General features: G+C 38.2%; 1 protein-coding gene across 1 annotated transcript; it reads left to right on the top strand.

The window, feature by feature from the left end:
- Positions 1-606: 606 nt before the first annotated feature.
- Positions 607-21913, top strand: LOC107571652 (R3H domain-containing protein 1-like). The gene is made up of 12 exons (XM_016257985.1): positions 607-1068; positions 4514-4634; positions 9980-10098; positions 10324-10400; positions 15775-15878; positions 17264-17433; positions 17960-18080; positions 18160-18233; positions 19215-19485; positions 21153-21213; positions 21299-21447; positions 21762-21913. The coding sequence occupies exons 1-12, from the start codon at positions 937-939 to the stop codon at positions 21911-21913; spliced, it is 1551 nt and encodes a 516-aa protein (XP_016113471.1). The 5' UTR covers positions 607-936.
- The last annotated feature ends 130 nt before the right edge of the window (positions 21914-22043 follow it).

Below are 22043 nucleotides of genomic sequence, written 5' to 3'. Positions count from 1 at the left end.
CTTTCCAGAAGGCCAACAATTCACTAAAAAATTTTTTTTATTGGTCTTATGAAGTATTCTAATTTGTTGAGATAGTGAATTGGTGGGTTTTTGTTAAATGTGAGCCAAAATCATCACAATTAAAAGAACCAAAGACTTAAACTACTTCAGTCTGTGTGCACTGAATTTATTTAATACACGAGTTTCACAATTTGAGTTGAATTACTGAAATAAATGAACTTTTCCACGACATTCTAATTTATTGAGATGCACCTGTATATGTGTGTGTACGGTGTATATTTATTATGTGTATATATAAATAAATACATAATAAATATACACAGTAAACACACATTATGTAAACAAAAACTTTTATTTTGGATGCGATTAATCGTCTGACAGCTTTTTTTAACTGCTTATATTTGTTATATTGATGTGAGTTGGTTGTCAATTGTTGTTGTTGTTGTTGTTTTTTCATTACTACTGTATTATTACTATAACTCTCTTTTAAAATACATTGATCTTGCCATGAAAATAGCCATAGATGCTGGTATGGCAATATAGAAATCTAATCAAATCAAATGTATGTTCAGTATTTTAAGTGTGTTCAGATCTGTCAGGACGCACATCATGTGCTCTGATAACCTCTTTTTCTTGACCTCCCTCAGCAGTAAACATCCCTTAATGACTAATTAAAAGAGTGGGAGATGCTTTGAATAATTAATGCGGGAGCAGATGCTGGAATTAATATTCTATGAATAGAAAAGCGTGCCGTCTCTTCCCATTTCTAATATAATCCATACAGACCGATAGTTACAGCAGGTCGACTCACTGTATGTGCGCTCTGGGAGTCACCCATCTAGCTACTAACGTGTGTTAGTTAGTTAGTGCAGGTGTTCAGACGTCTGGTGTGAACTCTTCTGTCAGCAGGAGAATCTGAGCGCTCAGTTCGGTCACATGATGCTGGTCCAGCAGGCCTCGGGTGATGTTTACCCGCTCCAGAGCCCTGCGCCTCCACCGCATCAGAGCGGATACGTGATGTCCTCGACGGGACCGACGTTTCCCACAGCCTCCGTCAGCCAGCAACAGGTGTGAGACGCATCCAGCATCAGAGCTCAACACCTGCATCAACAGACCAACAGCTCATTTGCAAAAACATATAACTCCATTTTTATTTATTTTCAGAAATCACGTTTTTTTTTTGTGTGCATTCCAAGAAATATCAATCAAACTGCAGTTGGGTTGTTTTGATTAAGTAATAATAACTTAAATACAGGTAACCTACAAAATTAAAGTTCATTGGAAGTATGTTTTTTTTTTAAATATATTAAAAGTTTGTTTTATAGCAAATTAGTCAAGTCACCTTTATTTATACAGCGCTTTTAACAATACAGATTGTGTCAAAGCAGCTTTACAGCATTAATTAGGAAAATAGTGTGTCAATAATGCAGAAGGACAATAGTAAACACTCAATGTTCAGATAAAGGCAGTTCATCATTAAAACATATAACTCCATTTTTATTTATTTTCAGAAATCACGTTTTTTTTTTGTGTGCATTCCAAGAAATATCAATCAAACTGCAGTTGGGTTGTTTTGATTAAGTAATAATAACTTAAATACAGGTAACCTACAAAATTAAAGTTCATTGGAAGTATGTTTTTTTTTAAATATAAGTTTGTTTTATAGCAAATTAGTCAAGTCACCTTTATTTATACAGCACTTTTAACAATACAGATTGTGTCAAAGCAGCTTTACAGCATTAATTAGGAAAATAGTGTGTCGATAATGCAGAAAGACAATAGTAAACACTCAATCTTCAGATAAAGGCAGTTCAACATTGAATTCAGTGATGTGATCATCCAGCTCAGTTCAGTTTAAATAGTGTCTGTGCAATCAAGTCAACAATATCGCTGGATATTAAGCGTCCCCAACTAAGCAAGCCAGAGGAACCAGAACTCCATCGGTGACAGAATGGAGAAAAACCTTGGGAGAAATAACTCCAACAGTCGTTTTTTGGCAAAAGCAGATAACTCCACATTTCATGTTTCAGAGTTAAACAAAAACACTGGTTTAATCTGTGTAATCTCCTCCGATGACAATGTAGACGCCTGACAAACGTTGTTGTTGTTGTGATCATAAACTGTAACTAACCCTAACACGGAGCTTTTCCCTCTCCATTGTAGCGCGCTGCTTTTGCAAGCTTCCGTGAAAACGTTCCAGCTTTTATTTTCCTTTACACCTTGAAGAAGATATCACAGGTTCATCAAGTTCGTTGAAATTATCCATCCTCGATCACTTTTAGTCTGCTTTGATCCCTCACCATTGTAACGCGCTGCTTTTGCAAGGTTCCGTGAAAACGCTTCAGCTTTTATTTTCCTTTTTCACCCTGAAGATATCACAGGTTCATCAAGTTCGTTGAAATTATCCATCCTCGATCACTTTTAGTCTGCTTTGACTAAAGCTCTTCAAAGAGACCGGCAGCCTTGTCACCTGACCTGAATACAGTGCGCTGATTCGCTGAAATGGACTTATCGGCTTCTGTTCAAAAACAACAAGGCCGCTTGTCGGCTTCTGCAGTAAAACGTGAACTTGCGATGCCTTAAAGTGGACAATACCGTCTTTTTTGACAAAACGTGTTTAGGGTTCAGATCGTGCTATATGTGGAGAATAACGAACGGCTCTCAGTTCATTTTTTTTTAAAGTGGCGTTTATCAGTTTTTGCAAATAAACTCTTCAAATGCACCTTCAGAAATAATTTCAAACAGCCACAACACACACATGGGGTCTGTCCCAAATCTTTGCATTTGAACACTTTGTTCAAATTTTAGTTGGGTCTGTTTACATGACATACTTGATCTAACACCATGTCCCAACTACACGCGGCGAAACGGTTTCTATTTCCGCGACGTCACGGCTGGAACAGCAACATACAAACGAATATGTGACCCTGGAGCACAAAAGCAGTCATAAGTAGCACAGGTATATTTGTAGCAATAGCCAACAATACACTGTCCAGGGTCACATATGACAGTAGATAATCTCAGGTACTTATCATGTGCTTTATTCAATGCTAAAAGTGTCTAATGTGAATTTGAATATTATTCTGTGTGACCTTATAGCCATACTGAAAGCAACAACAGATAGATTACCTCTGATCTTGAAAATAAATTCAAGCAAACATGTACGTTAAAACTGAGAACAGTGTGGACAGGGATCGTTTCTGAAAGCGCCAGTGTAGACGTGGATCGTTTTCGTTTTAAAACAGCATTAGTGTAAATGTAAGCGTTTAAGAGGACATGAAGAGCGCAAGTTTGTGTAGAGCATTTGATTATAACTGATTGGACACAATACAGACGGATTCAAAGCAGCTTCACAGTAATTAACAGGACAATAGGAGTTAATGTTGCAAAATTCATGAATTATGAAACCAACTCCATTTCAGCAGTTAAACAGTTCTAAAGAAGACAATAGCATCATTATTCAGAGCAATTCATATTGATGTTTCTTATCAGCTGATATTGTCTGCCATCAACTCAATAGAACTGAATGCAATAGAACTTAAAAATTTTAAAATGCAATTTTTACAAATCTTATTTTACATATTTACATTTTCAATATGCTGAACCTTAAAATAAACTTTTAAATGTCTGGAGGTTTATTTCAGCTACAGAATAAAAATATAAATTTTAATTCCATGGCGGAAACCAGCTTTCAAAGTAGTTCCTGTGTAATAAACATCAGTCTAATTGTGGTGCTTCTATTCAATTCAAGTTTATTTGTATAGCGCTTTTCACGATACAAATCGTTGCAAAGCAGCTTTACAGTAAATTAAGTTTCTACCATATATTTAGTAGCAGCTTATCAGTGTGGACTATGTCCAGTTAATGTACATATGGCAGAAATGTACGGTAAAATTCAGTTAATGACGTAATCAAACTGGACAAACCTAGGACAGATCCTTGTGGCACTCCATATTTTACTGGTGATAATTGAGATAACTCCCCGTTTAAATAAACAAAGTGGTAGCGATCGGACAGGTAGGATCTAAACCATCTTAAAGCCTGCCCTTGTATACCCGTATAGTTTTGTAATCGATCTATGAGTATGTCATGATCTATAGTGCTTCTAATTAGCTGTTACAAGCAGTTGCATACATTTTACGAAATACACACTTCTGCACCAATGCAATGTGCAGCAGTTTTTGCACCCAATTTTACTACTGAATTATTTAGTTTAACCTTCAGTGAAAAGTTTTCCTCAACGTTGCACAATTTCTGGCACATGTGTTTCTGAATATGATGAATGATGAGACGAGCTTAGCTTTAAATATGGAAGCGCTCCGAAGCGCTGTTTTAGATAGTGTTTAGTGTGCATTAAGGGCTTTGCTATTAGAACTCAGAGTGTTATTCAGATCTCAAGTGGCCAGGACCGTATTGGGATGGACCCAGAAATCTCTCTCTGCAGCTGTGATGAGTTCAGTGGTTGTAGGTGTTGTGTGTCACTGGAGTTCACTGTGTGTTGTTTCTGTCACAGATGCCAGCGTGTTACTGTTCGCCCAGCCAGTTCCCGGTGTCTGGACAGCTGTACCAGCCCATGGGTTCAGTGCCATACAGCGCTCCGAGTCAGATTCCTCCCGCACCCGCGCAGCAGCCAGGTACATCACTGCACACACACTAGGGCTGTCAAAATGGCTGAAAAACTAAATTCGAATTTTGTACTTAAATATCATCAATATTCGATTTTAAAAGCCATAATTTCAGTTAGGGGAGAAAAACGCTATTGGCTTCTCTCGAGGCCACAAGAGGGTGCATTGAGCAAAATATTACTAATGCACGTTTATTCAAAGCAATAAAGTAACACGGCTATCTTTGAAAAAAGTGCATAATGTTTAAAATAATGTTTATAAACCATATATAATTAAGTTGCTTAAACAATTAGAAACAAATCCGCATCATGCATGTATGTATAGTTCAATACAAAGGACCGTAAACCAATCACAAAGTACTTTTTCTATTTAAAAACTGAGATGCAGTGAGATGGGGGAAAAATGGCATAAAGCCTCGAGACATGATTTTTAAAAGTTGAACTAATTTTACATGGCTTTCTAAACATGCGGCTCTCTTGTGCGACACGTGAGTGCAAAGGTGATAGATGTCCCTCTAGAAAATGTGATAAATCTGCGTTCTGTGTGAATGGCTTGGCTTCAGTTTTGCCGTAAACAAGATCTTCTCCGCATTGATGTTCTCTTTTTCCGCAATATTTTGAATGAACAACGTAGCAGCGCCGCATCCAGTGGGTTCAACTGAATGACACCAACATCATCATCGCATCTCGTGTGGCACTGATAAGGCAGCCTGACACCGCACACCGGAGCGAACACGCCCACCGGCGCGAACACGCCCACCGGCGCGAACACGCCCACCGGCACGAACACGCCCACCGGCACGAACACGCCCACACGCGAGAGCGAACACGCCCACACGCGAGAGCGAACACGCCACACACGAGAGCGGAAACAACACACACGGCTTATATTGAAATCCTCCTACGTTTTTCTTTACAAATCCTCGTTTTTTGCTTCTAATTAGTGACCGCCGTTTTGTTCTGTTCTCTCTCCACTGTGTTTCCGTGTTTGTCACTAATCACCGGTGCGTGCGTCCTACATCATCCCCCAGAACGGCTTGCACATATGACAGTCAGCAGAAGTGAGAAAAAAGTATTTATAACATTTTGAATATGGATACTTTTCTTCCAAAAACGTATCGATTCGCTACAGGAGGCATTTATTGACCCCCGGACCCATGTGAGGCACGTTTTATTACTACGGATGTGTGCGCTTTATTTGAGTACTTTTAGACTGTTGAACAAAAACACCCGCCTACTCCTGTTGTAACGCTTTGAAGAGCAAGGATAATATTTAATATAACTCCGATTGGAGTCATCTGAAAGAAGAAAGTCATATACTCCTAGAATGCCTTGAGGGTGAGAAAATCATGGGCTTTCATTTTTATACTCAATAACCCTTTGGTGTTTTTATTTTTATTTAACCTTTATTTAACCAGGCAAGTTAATTAAGAACAAGTTCTTATTTTCAATAACAGCCTGGCAGGAGAATTAATATCTCCTGAGAAACATACAAACATATATTACAATACATAAAAGCACATAGAAAAATAAAATAAAATCTCAGTTAAAACATTTACAGGTCGAGCTCAGAGCACTTACTAGTAATTTTTTTAATGCACATAGTGGAATATTTGTCTCTAGTTTCAATAGCTTTTGTAGCACATTCCAATCATTTGGGGCAGCAAATTCAATTAGTTTTTGACCGAAAATGTTTTTGTTTTGGTTTAGATTTTTTGTTTTTACTTCATTGGAATGGTAAGAAACTTTGTAACGGTGTTGGCACTTGCTATGTGAATGCAAAAAAAAAAAAAACATGGACATGATTCGAAAAGGTTAAATAGTCCTAAAAAATATTCACACTTGTGCTGTTTGCGGTCAAAAATGAGTGCATTGGAAATTAATTTCCAGTTTAGTTTTAGTTGTGCCAAACTAAATCTGACTGAAACCTCATGTTTTGTGATATCAACCTCAAATTCGGAACATAACTAGTTTAGATTTATGACTTTGATTTTCTTGCAGTTTTAGAGTAAAACATGCATTGGAAATTATATATTTCATATAAAATATTAAAATAGAATTTTTGTGCATTTTTCATTATAATAAACTTGAACTTCATAAAGAAAAAAAACCCCATCTTGTTTCACTTTTTAAACATTTTTCACAGTTTTCAGGAATGATCTACCTCAGATAATTATCAAGTGTCTTCTTTAAAAAGAGACCAAACTTAAGTCTGTGCTCCAAAACATTTAAGATGTATGACAGTTTAAACTGGAAATTACATTTTCAGGTTGATGCTCAAAATGTGATTAACAGGTAATAAATGGATCATAACAATTACATAAATATAATTTAGTACTATAAAAGTACTATAAAAAATATTGAATCAAACTAAAATATAGTACATTCATTTCATAGAAGAACTGTGGAAATGTCTTTTCAGTGTATTTGGGCTTTAGTCTCAGTAGTTTCTGTCCCAGATGAACTCGATGGTGAGATCTGACCTTCTCCAGGTTCAAACCAAAATCTCACTGGATTACGGCAAGATCTGCAGCAGGAGTGTTTGAGAATCTAGATCGGATGTCTCCTCCTGGCTCACTGAAGCAAAAGATAGGATCAAGCATCTTAAAGCAGTGGTTTCTGTCAGGCATCTGATGTGACTTTAGCACAGGCCTGTATGAAGCACTGATATCAGCACAACACGTTTGGCTCTTTAATACGCACAATACAGGTTTTATTTTAGCCGTATTGTTCTCTTGTGCGCGACAGATGCTTGACAGGATTGAACTGGAGAAGCTTTTCACGAAGCTGATGGGAGCGTTTGGGCTGTCGGAGCGGCTGGATGCGGGGCCGAGGCGCTGTCTGAGACGCCCTACGATTCTCACAGTGAACCGGTCTCTTTTCCAGCCCCTCACTCCTCCTCGAACACTCGTCTCTGCAGGATCACGCTGCGCTCCAGTCCGTCTGACGGTCACACAACATTACGCCTTCAGTGCTGTGTGAATAAACGCTGAGCACGCTTATCTTTCTTGGGTTGGTTACTATTGCTGTATGTCTTTAGTACTTATTTTAATGTTTTTTTTTAAGAAGTCTCTTCTGTTCACCAAGGTTTATTTCACTGCGTTTATTTTTGATTAAAAAATACTGTAAAATTGTGATTATTAGAATGTAAAACAGCAGTTTTCTATGTGAGTATGTGTTAAACTGTAATGTATTTCTGTGATGCGCAGCTGTATTTTCAGCATCATTCCTCCAGTCTTCAGTGTCACATGATCTTCAGAAATCAGTATAATATGCTGATCTGCTGCTCGAGAAACATTTCTGATTATTATCAATGTTGAAAACAGTCGTGCTGCACAATATTTCTGTGGAAACCGTGATGCATTTTATTTTTCAGGATTCACAGATAAATAGAAAGTTCAAAAGAACAGTATTTATTTAAAATAGAAATAGTTTGCAACATTATAAATGTCTTTACCATCACTTTTGATCAGTTTAATGTGTCCTCGATAAATAAAACTAATAATATATTTTTTTTTATCTTACTGACCCCAAACTTTTAAATGGTAGTGTATCACAGTTTCTGTATTTTTGATCAAATAAATATTGGTAAACATAAGAGACTTTTAAAAACATTAAAAAGTCTTAATGCTCCAAATTTCCAAAGTCTCAAAACAGCCAAACTGATTAAAAACAGATTTCGCACTGATTCTGATTGAATGCGACGGATTTGAAGCTGATGAGATCTGATTTCTGTTGGGTTTAAAAACACACAGATGTGAATAACCTGTTTCTAGTTGTACATTTCATTTGCATCTTGAAGGCGCGTGTTGGAATAATGTCGGAATGCTGTGTGTAGAGATGAAATGATGATGTTTGCCCCAGAAATGAAACCCGTCAGATGCTCCTGACGTGAAAATCCGGGGAAAACATTCCTCCTGTTCTCTACCTGCAAGCTCAGCCGGAGTGTTTAATATAATATTCCCATCATGCTCTGCTCCTCAGTGGAGGTGAGAGAACCGAGCTAAAAATAGCGCGCATTCGCCGTCTCCTCGCCGAGGGCCGTCCGTTTCCTTTGTCCCACTTCTGCTCTCATCTGGGCTAAATTGAATGCGTCCCTTTGGCCAAAAGCCAGCAGCTCCTCCGCGGAGAGGAGGTCACACGCTCCCCGATAACCTTGACACCAATGCAAATTACCCCGCTCATAACGGGCCGCGCGTGTAAATGAATGCCTGTTCGTACGCTGACACGCAAAAGCTATCAAAGACATGACGTCGCAGCCATTATAAAAGCTATTGTCAGTGGGGTGCACGTGTGTTTGGATAATGAGAGGCAATTTAACGCTGTTTGCTGAGATCACCAGTGATTTAAAGCGTTTCGCTAGTAAGGGTATCATTAGCTTGTCCTGACATGAATCTGAATTCATAGATTTGAGATTACAGACACTTGTGATATAAGTATTTGAATAACGCTCAGAATGCATTCAAAATTTGTGTACTTTTTTCACATTCCTGCTCCGTTTGGAGCTGAAGAATCATAACTTTATAAAACAGTAATTTTTCTGTCTTTTTTTCCAATGTAACCTGTTATTACTGCATTTTCAAAATTTTTATTAAGTAATAAATTGAGAAATTATTTGAAATTCAAATCATACATGAGTGAAAAAAACTGACAAAAACAAATATATTTTGCATCTGTTACTTCATTGAAGTTTATCATTGTATGAAATTCATAAGAACATATAATTTAAGAATTACAGTATTGACACCATAGGAGTGAATGGAATTTAATTAAATTCCTTTGAATTTATAGCTCATAATTACTTAAAACCAGTCCAAATTAATTAATTTTACTTTTTAATTTGACTGAAAATCAGTTTTTCATGCTGCAGTGGTTCGTCAATAAGCAAAAATATTATATAAGTATTTTTGACACCAATGGTACTCCATACATACCGGGTCCAAAATAACCAAACACAAAACTAAATTTTTGTGACATTATTAACATTATTTTAACATCTATAACATAATAACATTATTGTAAAATTTTATATTATAATTATTAAAATATAATTGTAAAAAATAAGAAAAAATGAATAAATAAATGACGTGTAAATGAGGATCTTAAAGCATTCAGTTTCATTCACTTACTAAAAACTATGCATTTTCTTAGAAATGTGTATATATCTGCATTTATTTATAATGCATTATAAGGATAAACCGAGTTTATTGCTGATTGACGGGATGATTTTGTTTAGTCTGTGAACAGTAAATGGTTTATTGGGTTTTTCTGTCATATTTCTTCTGTTTGGTTTCACGTGTTGCTGTTGCCGTTCTCGTATCGCCGTGTTTCAGTCGTTTCTGTACGTTTCTTCAGGTTACCAAACTGTGATGCCAAATCAGCAGCAGAGCTACCAGAACATGATTAGATGCACGCCGCCGCAGAATCCGATGCAAGGCATGATGGTCCAGTATCCGTCAGAGCCATCTTATCAGGTGAACGCGGCGTTCTGGGAGCATGTAATGACTGTCAGCGGAGTAGAGATGTATCGGTGTGAACATTTGCTGGACAGTATTTATTTATCCTCAGCTGTTCAAATCACGGTAATCAAATACGGTTTTAATGATAATTAAAAGCTGGTAATGGTTCCATCCCTGCAGCAGAGTTAATCACATCATTAGTGATTCTAAAGCTGTGGCTGTGAATGTGTTCTGTGTCAGGTGTCCGTGCCGCAGCAGACGTATCAGCAGCCCGTGTACTACAGCATCTTCCCTCCCCACCAGCAGAGCGCCGGCAGGTACATGCACTCGTTCACTCACAACAAGCTGCACCATTTATTTCATCTGCACGAGCACTAGGATGCATTCAGATCTTCTAGAAACTACAGATTAGGCTGCGTGATTAATTGAATTAATTAAAAACTAGATATGTGTCCCTGCAGCACAAAAGCAGTGTTGAGTCGCTGGGGGATATTTGTAGCAATAGCCAACAATACATTGTATGGGTCACAATTATACATTTCTCTTTTATGCCAAAAATCATTAGGATATTAAGTAAAGATCATGTTCCATGAAGATATTTAGTAAATCTCCTACCGTAAATATATCAAAACTTAATGTTTGATTAGTAATATGCATTGCTAAGAACTACATTTGAACAACTTTAAAGATGATTTTCTCAATATTTCGATTTTTTTGCACCCTCAGATTCCAGATTTTCAAATAGTTGCATCTCAGCCAAATATTGTCCTCTCCTAACAAACCATACATCAATGGAAAGATGATTTATTCAGCTTTCAGGTGATGCATGCATCTCAATTTCACAGAATTTACCCTTAATTTTTCAGGATTCACAGATAAATAGAAAGTTCAAAAGAACAGTATTTATTTAAAATAGAAATAGTTTGCAACATTATAAATGTCTTTACCATCACTTTTGATCAGTTTAATGTGTCCTCGATAAATAAAACTAATAATATATTTTTTTTTATCTTACTGACCCCAAACTTTTAAATGGTAGTGTATCACAGTTTCTGTATTTTTGATCAAATAAATATTGGTAAACATAAGAGACTTTTAAAAACATTAAAAAGTCTTAATGCTCCAAATTTCCAAAGTCTCAAAACAGCCAAACTGATTAAAAACAGATTTCGCACTGATTCTGATTGAATGCGACGGATTTGAAGCTGATGAGATCTGATTTCTGTTGGGTTTAAAAACACACAGATGTGAATAACCTGTTTCTAGTTGTACATTTCATTTGCATCTTGAAGGCGCGTGTTGGAATAATGTCGGAATGCTGTGTGTAGAGATGAAATGATGATGTTTGCCCCAGAAATGAAACCCGTCAGATGCTCCTGACGTGAAAATCCGGGGAAAACATTCCTCCTGTTCTCTACCTGCAAGCTCAGCCGGAGTGTTTAATATAATATTCCCATCATGCTCTGCTCCTCAGTGGAGGTGAGAGAACCGAGCTAAAAATAGCGCGCATTCGCCGTCTCCTCGCCGAGGGCCGTCCGTTTCCTTTGTCCCACTTCTGCTCTCATCTGGGCTAAATTGAATGCGTCCCTTTGGCCAAAAGCCAGCAGCTCCTCCGCGGAGAGGAGGTCACACGCTCCCCGATAACCTTGACACCAATGCAAATTACCCCGCTCATAACGGGCCGCGCGTGTAAATTAATGCCTGTTCGTACGCTGACACGCAAAAGCTATCAAAGACATGACGTCGCAGCCATTATAAAAGCTATTGTCAGTGGGGTGCACGTGTGTTCGGATAATGAGAGGCAATTTAACGCTGTTTGCTGAGATCACCAGTGATTTAAAGCGTTTCGCTAGTAAGGGTATCATTAGCTTGTCCTGACATGAATCTGAATTCATAGATTTGAGATTACAGACACTTGTGATATAAGTATTTGAATAACGCTCAGAATGCATTCAAAATTTGTGTATTTTTTTCACATTCCTGCTCCGTTTGGAGCTGAAGAATCATAATTTTATAAAACAGTAATTTTTCTGTCTTTTTTTCCAATGTAACCTGTTATTACTGCATTTTCAAAATTTTTATTAAGTAATAAATTGAGAAATTATTTGAAATTCAAATCATACATGAGTGAAAAAAACTGACAAAAACAAATATATTTTGCATCTGTTACTTCATTGAAGTTTATCATTGTATGAAATTCATAAGAACATATAATTTAAGAATTACAGTATTGACACCATAGGAGTGAATGGAATTTAATTAAATTCCTTTGAATTTATAGCTCATAATTACTTAAAACCAGTCCAAATTAATTAATTTTACTTTTTAATTTGACTGAAAATTAGTTTTTCATGCTGCAGTGGTTCGTCAATAAGCAAAAATATTATATAAGTATTTTTGACACCAATGGTACTCCATACATACCGGGTCCAAAATAACCAAACACAAAACTAAATTTTTGTGACATTATTAACATTATTTTAACATCTATAACATAATAACATTATTGTAAAATTTTATATTATAATTATTAAAATATAATTGTAAAAAATAAGAAAAAATGAATAAATAAATGACGTGTAAATGAGGATCTTAAAGCATTCAGTTTCATTCACTTACTAAAAACTATGCATTTTCTTAGAAATGTGTATATATCTGCATTTATTTATAATGCATTATAAGGATAAACCGAGTTTATTGCTGATTGACGGGATGATTTTGTTTTGTCCGTGAACAGTAAATGGTTTATTGGGTTTTTCTGTCATATTTCTTCTGTTTGGTTTCACGTGTTGCTGTTGAAGTTCTCGTATCGCCGTGTTTCAGTCGTTTCTGTACGTTTCTTCAGGTTACCAAACTGTGATGCCAAATCAGCAGCAGAGCTACCAGAACATGATTAGATGCACGCCGCCGCAGAATCCGATGCAAGGCATGATGGTCCAGTATCCGTCAGAGCCATCTTATCAGGTGAACGCGGCGTTCTGGGAGCATGTAATGACTGTCAGCGGAGTAGAGATGTATCGGTGTGAACATTTGCTGGACAGTATTTATTTATCCTCAGCTGTTCAAATCACGGTAATCAAATACGGTTTTAATGATAATTAAAAGCTGGTAATGGTTCCATCCCTGCAGCAGAGTTAATCACATCATTAGTGATTCTAAAGCTGTGGCTGTGAATGTGTTCTGTGTCAGGTGTCCGTGCCGCAGCAGACGTATCAGCAGCCCGTGTACTACAGCATCTTCCCTCCCCACCAGCAGAGCGCCGGCAGGTACATGCACTCGTTCACTCACAACAAGCTGCACCATTTATTTCATCTGCACGAGCACTAGGATGCATTCAGATCTTCTAGAAACTACCGATTAGGCTGCGTGATTAATTGAATTAATTAAAAACTAGATATGTGTCCCTGCAGCACAAAAGCAGTGTTGAGTCGCTGGGGGATATTTGTAGCAATAGCCAACAATACATTGTATGGGTCACAATTATACATTTCTCTTTTATGCCAAAAATCATTAGGATATTAAGTAAAGATCATGTTCCATGAAGATATTTAGTAAATCTCCTACCGTAAATATATCAAAACTTAATGTTTGATTAGTAATATGCATTGCTAAGAACTTAATTTGAACAACTTTAAAGATGATTTTCTCAATATTTCGATTTTTTTGCACCCTCAGATTCCAGATTTTCAAATAGTTGCATCTCAGCCAAATATTGTCCTCTCCTAACAAACCATACATCAATGGAAAGATGATTTATTCAGCTTTCAGGTGATGCATGCATCTCAATTTCACAGAATTTACCCTTATGACTGCTTTTGTGCTCCAGGGTCACATATGTGCTTGTGTTTCAGAGTGAAGCGTGTCGCTGTGTTCATTTGCACACGAGCAGCTCGTGTTTTCAGCATCTCACAGCGGCTCGGTTCACAGTAAATAATCCCCATGAACTCCATCTCTGAGTTTGGGTCGCTTTAATATGCATTTAGGAACAAAACAAGAGCCAACCTTCAAAACTCTAAACTCTTTTCTTATTTTACAGTGAAGTATTACAATAGAAATATATATCTTTGTTTTTAGTAATTTTTTAGTAGTAGTAGTAATGCTAATAAGTATTATTATTATTATTATTATTTTGGAGCCATACTGATTTTTATCAGAATAATTGCAATTAGATGTTTTCCTCAAACTGTGCAGCCCTACTACAGATGCTGTTTTATTATATTTTTCAAATTTTTTTTAAAAGATCTTTTACTCATTTTTGTAGCATTGCACTAGCAACGCCAAGGTCACGGGTTCGATTCCTATGGAATGCATGAACTGATCAGATTTGCACTTTAAATGCAATGCAAGTCACTTTGGAATAAAGCATCTGTCATATGCATAAATGCCAATCTCAAAAGGAGCCGAGAGCGTCACAGTGACATTCAGGGCTGGGGAGTAAAAAATAAAATATTAATGCACGCCGATTTCCAAAACAGATTTGGAGTGTCATAATTACAATAAAAGCACACATTATTGTGACGATCCGCCGGCGTAAAATAGAAAGTGCACGGAATAATGAATGTGAAGCTCATTGAGTGTATGGAGTTGAGCTGTGAAACTCTATTGTAAAAAAACAGCTGAATTCATAACGATTTTCCATGTGTCTGCTGATGAATGTTCATATATATTTTTTAGAATAATAAATTCAGACTGATGTCATCTTCTGCTGAATAAACTCAAAAGGAGACCGTCTCAATGGTGTGTATCTGGGGGCTCTATCTGCACAGGTCAGGAAGCGGTCGTCTCTCGGGACTGGACTTTAGTAGGCCACGCTCGAGATGATTTATAATGCAGCCGGTCTTAATATAACACGGCAGGTCCCGAGAGGAGAGCGATCTCACGGCAGCACATCCTTCATGAAGCGGCTCCTCGCAGCTGCGTCACACGGCTCATGTCCTTATTAAAGCTATTTCAACATTTTGAACAATAGGGCCCTACAATCTTTTTCTTCACCCCAATCCCCTGTACAGTATACAGTACAAAAGTAATACAAGAGTAATATATATGTGTGTATATATATGCTAGTTTTCTCAAATGAAGCTGTGAAATTCTCATGAGGTGACTCTCACAGCAGCTCTGGAGAGCGAAACAACATGCTTATTTAAACCGTCTTTTTGCATTTTAATATTCACAGACACTAGTCCATATCACGATTCGAATTAAGTGACAGATTTTTATTTATTCATCCAAAAATTGACGAATTGGCATGAGTAAATTCCGTTTTTACGAATGGACTCCGTGATTCCATCCACGTTTTTGCAGAAACCATATGACCCTAGAAATGTAACTTTAATGCGAAGCTAGTGCCGATGCAATTCGGTCAGTACCCTTAAAGGGACAGTTCACCCAAAAATGAAAATTCTGTCATTAATTACTCAGCCTCGTGTCGTTCCAAACCCGTAAGACCGTCGTTCTTCTTCAGAACACAAATGACGATATTTCTGATGAAATCCGAGAGCTCTCTGACCTTACGGCGGGTACGCCAGCGTGAGATCGTACGGGTTTGGAACGACATGAGGGTGAGTGATTAATGACAGAATTTCTGTTTTTGGGTGAACTGTCCCTTTAAGGGTTCTGAATTCAGTGCCGGACCCTAGTGTGAGCTGAGTGTAGGTGACATGCTCATGTGTTTGCATGTGCTGGTCTCCTCAGCTCCTCCGTGGGGTTCCTGCCTCCTCCACGAGCGGAGCAGATGCCGCTCCACCGCACCACGGCACCCTGCGGCTCGAAACAGATTCGCACCCAGCAGTGCTCAGGTACAAACCCATACGCCTCTGCTCCTCTGCTCTGCTTTCAAACTGTGATGTGATCCGTATCGCAATACTGAATACTTTTCACTTTGATACAATTTTAGTAATTGTCATTTTTGTCATTTTTATGAATTATTTATTATCATGTCTGTATAAGTTATTTATTTAAGTTCATTTAGTTTCAGTTATTTTTGTTCTTCAAGTGAAACTGGACAAAAATTTGAAATGTTGCCATGGCAACTTGCAGAAATCATTTTTTTAAAATATGTAATTTCATTTAACATTTATTTTATTTCAAGTCACAATTTTATATATTTTTTTTACTTAACTAAAATAACGCTGCTTTGACTGTGGCTTCGTAATTGTCCTAATGTTCATTGTTATGGTTCTCACAAAGTGAAGGTGTCAGAATAAAAGACCAGGGCCCGTATTCACAAAACATTTGATCTTACCTCGAAGAGTTCTCCTAAACAGCAGTAAAGCTAAGAGTTTTCTCTTAAAACCTGTTCACAAAGCTGCTGAGACAAACTTGTACTGAGGAACAGAGAGAAGTCTTAAGCTCAGAGTAAGGGGGCGGGGCTGAGCGCATGGATGATGTCATCGAGCTCATTAACTATGCACACAGTGATTGGCTGATAGTCTCTGTCAGAGATTTACTGTAGAGCGCGATATTATGTTGCCACATTCAAATAAAGGTTTAAAAATGCAGGCTAAGTGTCACTAATTACACAAGTATATGTCCAGCTAATTGTCAGTCTCTTACACGTGTGCTTCTCGTGAACAATTAGCGGATATGCATATAAACAGCCTTTTAATTAAGAGAGTAGAATAATCATAGCTGATAGTAATTCATGCAAACGTAAAAGAAAACCAACAGCAACTGGTTCATGAAGACAAGCATATAATCAAAGGACAATCTGGAGTTGGGATAGCCTCCAAAACCAAAAAAGATGCATGGGAAGACATCTGTGTGCAAATAAATGTTTCTGTTCCGAGGCAGATTGCTGGAAACAGCTGTTTCAGGATAGTTTGTGGCTTGGTCTCAGACACTTAGGACTCCTCTTCACTGCTCCTAACCTTTCACTGATTTAGGAGATCGTTTTAGCGCTTTGTGAAACACTCTTAGAGCAAAAATGTAGGAGTCCTGAATTTATTTTGAACTCTCCTATATCTGCGAGTTATGAGCTACTTTTAGCCTGAAGATGTTTTGTGAATACGGGCCCAGAACAGTAATGGCTCAGTTTGTGTTGTTATGATTCTGATGTTGTAAATGGTTTTGAAGGCAGTGTGTAATTGTGCATGCATGTGTGTGTGCATGCATGCATGTGTGCACATGTGTGTGTGTGTGTGTGTGTGTGCATGCATGTGTGTGTGTGTGTGTGTGTGTGTAGGAGCTCCGCCCCCAGCAGCAGGTGGAATGGTGATGATGCACCTGACGTTACCTGCGTCCCAGCAGCCTCAGTCTCATTCACCGCCGCAGTGGAAACACAACCAATACTACAGCTCCGATCACACACACTCACAGAAGCCCAGCGACGTCTGCGGTCTGGAACCATCACGAGTAAGAACTCACCACTATATCGCTCAAAAATACAGGATTTCATTTTTCTAATTCAGTGTGAAACGCTGAAAGCATTTGTTTTTGTGGCGACACTCTTAACAGCAAAATGTGCAGATCTGACAAAAACAAAATCACTAATGCACCACAATATGCTCTTATGTTATGTCAAAAGAATAGTTCACCCAAAAATGGAAATGTGCTGTAAATGTGTTCACCCTCAGGCCATCATCTGAGATCAGGATGAGTTTGTTTCTTCATCAGGTTTGGAGAAATGTAGCACTGCATCAGCATCAGAATGAGAGTCCAAACAGCTGATAAAAACATCACAATAATCCACAAGTAACAGCTGTTTGGACTCTCATTCTGACGGCACCCATTCACTGCAGAGCATCCATTGCTGAGACACTGATGCAGTGCTACATTTCTCCAAACCTGATGAAGAAACAAACTCATCCTGATCTCAGATGACCTGATGGTAAGCAGATTTTCCGCAGCATCATCTGGATGTGTAACGGTTTGTTCACAGAGCAGTCCTCAGCTGGGAAGCTCGTCATCAACACACCTCACTAACGTAAAGAGCATCCGTCCGAGCCTCAACACTGTTCCCATCATGCCTCACTTCTCCAGATCCATGGTTTCAGGACAGGGTGAGTCCTCCGGTCCTGTCTGGTGTGTAATAAAGTGTTGAGGATGTTTTGAGGATCATCAGGTGTGTTGTTGTGTCAGGTGACTTGCGCTTCCAGTACAGCCCTCAGATCCGCCCACCGTTACTTCAAGCCCCGCCCACGCTGTCCAGTCAGGTCAGCCCACCAATCACAATCCAGATCTCATTAACATGCTACTTCAGAAGCTTAGAATGCCATTTTTGGCCAGTTTAACTTGCCAGAGTTTTAATAAATTATCAATATAATATATAATTGTGACCCGTGCTGGCCAAATGAGTCACAATGAGCACATTTTCAAAAATGAGTTATTTTTACATTCTCTGTTCAAAATGATGCATGATTTGTTGGAATCAGATGAAAAATTATCTGTTTGACGTTGGAGTCAGCAAAGTCAATTTAGAGAAAAACTGATGTAAAGTTTCCTGAAGGTTCCAAAGAAAAATCACCAGCAACATTTCATCTTCCCCCCACTTCTTTTCTTAATAATAATTACTAGATTAATAATCACAGTATAGCTATTATTTATTTTATCTTTGTTGTTATAAGAACCGATGCAAAATATAAACAAATATAAAGAAACAAGTGTTTTTTTTTTCATTTTACATCTAAACAGAAGCATTCAAGTAAGAAAAACAAATAGTAAAATCATCAAAAAATCACTGAATTGTGTTCATTACAAATAAATACATTATTAAAACTGCAAAAGCAGTTCAATCAAGCGGCGAGTAATTCCCGCTTTTCTTTTATCGTTAGATTAATATTAATGAAACAGATGGTCTGTATTAAGACATGGTGTAATGCACGGATCTAATATAATGTTACACTCGAGATATAGCAGATTATGTTTGTGAGAATACTTTAATATATTTAGCGTGCTGTAAATCTGTGTATATGTGGGATAGAGCGCAAGATACTCCTCTCAGAACACCTACAAATAAAGATACTTTTAGATGTTTAATTACTATTTGGAGCACTGGGGTCACTAGATGAGAGCTTAATGAACTCATGTTTCAGAAAACATTTCTATTTTTCACCCATGCACATTCACACTCGTTCTGCCAACACGGCTCACAAATAAATACAATGTAAATATCCATGTGTCGGTCGTCTGTCTAGACTCCGGCGGGGATCCGGAAGCTGCCGAGGAAAGCGCTGTCTACAGATCTCAGTGTAGGTGACGCAGGTAACCCTAACTCTGTTCCTCCAGACCCTGCAGAGCTTCGCTCCTCACGCTCCTCACGCTCCTCAGAATCTGCTGAACTCGTGAAGCTTGGAGCCAAACTCTGCAGGAACGTGGACCAGAGTTGCCCAGTGCTGCTGTCGAAACACACACCTGATGATGATGATGATGATGATCCTGCCTCTTCCTCCTCCTCAGGAGCTAGGAGTTCAGTGTTTCTTAAAAAAAAAAAAAAAAGTCAAATTGTTAGAAATGTGTGTTTCATCTGTACATAGCAAACAGAGTGTGTTAAAGCTGGCCTTGTGTTTGTTAAATATCTCGTTATTATTATTATTGGCTGGATAACTTTAGTTGCTTTAAGTCATAATCATAATTCACTGGAGAAGTGTGAAATTCACTTTACTGATGGTGGACTAATATATGTGTCCCTGCAGCACAAAAGCAGTGTTAAGTCGCTGGAGGATATTTGTAGCAATAGCCAACAATACATTGTATGGGTCACAATTATACATTTCTCTTTTATGCCAAAAATCATTAGGATATTAAGTAAAGATCATGTTCCTTGAAGATATTTAGTAAATCTCCTACCGTAAATATATCAAAACTTATTGTTTGATTAGTAATATGCATTGCTAAGAACTTCATTTGGATATTATGTAAATACATGCAATCGCTTTAAATTGTGATATGGTTATATATAATCAGCTTGATATCAGCCATTAAAACACTGCTATCACTCGAGCGCTGTTTGCTGGTGTGGTCATGTGGTCACTGTTGCACACACTGCTGGTTCAGTGACGCTCCAGACCCACAGATGATGCAACAGACAGTAAACCCTGCAGTGTAACGGGCTCATGATGACTGATGGGTGAATCTTGTGTCTCCTGCAGTGACGAGCCGTGGGCTGGAGCTCAGTCGTGTGGATTGGTCCGGCTCTCGTTCTCCAAAAACAATGAGAAGACGACAAGACGCCGGGCGTTTGAGCTCCAATCCTGACTCCTCAGAGCGCAGCTGAGCTGACTGGAACATAGCACAATACAGCCGGAACGCTGCTGCTCTTTCTTTTTTTATCTCCGTTTATTGGTTCCTTTGTTTTCCACTTCAGATGGACTTTTCCCGTTATTCTCGGTCCCTTTCTTCAGCAGCTGGCACTCGCCGTCTCATGACGAACACAACCTGCTTTGTGTAAATAATTGGTCAAGCAGCTGTGTACTTCACAACTCCTCTGTGAATTGTGGGAATAGACAGCATGTTTTTTTGTTCATTTCTTAGTTTTTAATTGAAGACATACGCACCTCAGCAGATCCACTGTCATGTTTTTAATAAGTTGAACACTTGTGTTTTCTGTAGTGCTGTCAAACGATTAATCAGCCACAATAAAAGTTTTGTTTACATAATATATGTGTGTGTTCTGTGTATATTTATTATGTGCATATTCATACACACAGTGTGTATGTATATATATATATATAGAAAATATTTACATGTATATATTTACATTAATTTTATATATAAATATATTTAATATATGAACATATTTTTCTAAAATGTATATGTATGTATACAGAATAAATATACACAGAACACATATATTATGCAAACAAAAACTTATTTTGGATGAGATTGTCAGCACTAGTTTGCTGTTTTCACACACGTCAATTCTAGTTTTATTTATTTGGAGTTTTTTTAATATATTCGTACTGGGGAAATAAAACAGTTTTGCACATTTATATAAACTATATATATATATTTTTTTCTTTTAGAAATAGGTGTGGAAGTCAGAGAGCTGTTCAGTGTTAACTGCTGCAAGTCCATTTTTATTTCAGTTTGAGAAGCAATAAATGTTTACACCAAATGATCTACTTTCTCAAAAGCTGGCGAGAGTCAGTTCGTGGTTTCTCACGCTTGTATAGCTGCTCTGGCGTTGCTCGGGCTGTATAGTTCAGCGAGGAGTCCACGGTTCTGATCTCAGCCGATGCTTGTATTGGCTGTTTGTGTGCTGCATTACCCTGCTGTTCAGCTCATCTCCATTCCTCTGTGTTCCTCCTCCAGTAACGTGGCAGAAGAAAGATCCTCCACCTGCTGGTGCTCTTCTCGAGCTGGAGCTGCTGGAGCTGCTGGAGGGCATGATGAAGGACAGCTTTATCTTCATGTGGAGGCCGGGTAACGGTGTGAATCTGTGCCGGCGAGATTAATAACGTGTAATCAACATCTGGAGAGCTCTGCGCCGAGCTTCTGTTTATTCAGCAGTTATTGATGTTTTTATCAGAAAGCCTCCACCGTCCAGTCCTTCTCTGTTATACTGCTGTAAAAGTTCAAAACACTGAAGTCGCAGCAGAAGATTTCAGAGCTTCTTCACTCCAAGATCTCTCATCAGATAAAAACTGCTGCAGTATAATAACTAGAGATGTAACGATTAACCGCGAGCCGGCTGAAAGTATGTAATGATTGTGTGAGAGTGAGACTCTGTGTTCCTCCTCCAGTAACGTGGCAGAAGAAAGATCCTCCACCTGCTGGTGCTCTTCTCGAGCTGGAGCTGCTGGAGCTGCTGGAGCTGCTGGAGGGCATGATGAAGGACAGCTTTATCTTCATGTGGAGGCCGGGTAACGGTGTGAATCTGTGCCGGCGAGATTAATAACGTGTAATCAACATCTGGAGAGCTCTGCGCCGAGCTTCTGTTTATTCAGCAGTTATTGATGTTTTTATCAGAAAGCCTCCACCGTCCAGTCCTTCTCTGTTACACTGCTGTAAAAGTTAAAAACACT

The sequence above is a fragment of the Sinocyclocheilus grahami genome, unplaced genomic scaffold (assembly GCF_001515645.1).
Source record: "Sinocyclocheilus grahami isolate Dianchi unplaced genomic scaffold, SAMN03320097.WGS_v1.1 scaffold1626.1, whole genome shotgun sequence".
NCBI lineage: Eukaryota > Metazoa > Chordata > Actinopteri > Cypriniformes > Cyprinidae > Sinocyclocheilus > Sinocyclocheilus grahami.
The sequence above is the reverse complement of the archived record's forward strand: the minus strand, read 5'-3'. Positions and strand labels throughout refer to the sequence as shown.

Coding starts and splice junctions, on each gene's coding strand:
- LOC107571652 (XM_016257985.1), top strand. CDS start 937: ATGATGCTGGTCCAGCAGGCCTCGGGTGATGTTTACCCGCTCCAGAGC. Junction 4,635..9,979: donor CGCACCCGCGCAGCAGCCAG/GTACATCACTGC, acceptor ACGTTTCTTCAG/GTTACCAAACTGTGATGCCA. Junction 19,486..21,152: donor CTCCTCCTCAGGAGCTAGGA/GTTCAGTGTTTC, acceptor CTTTCTCAAAAG/CTGGCGAGAGTCAGTTCGTG.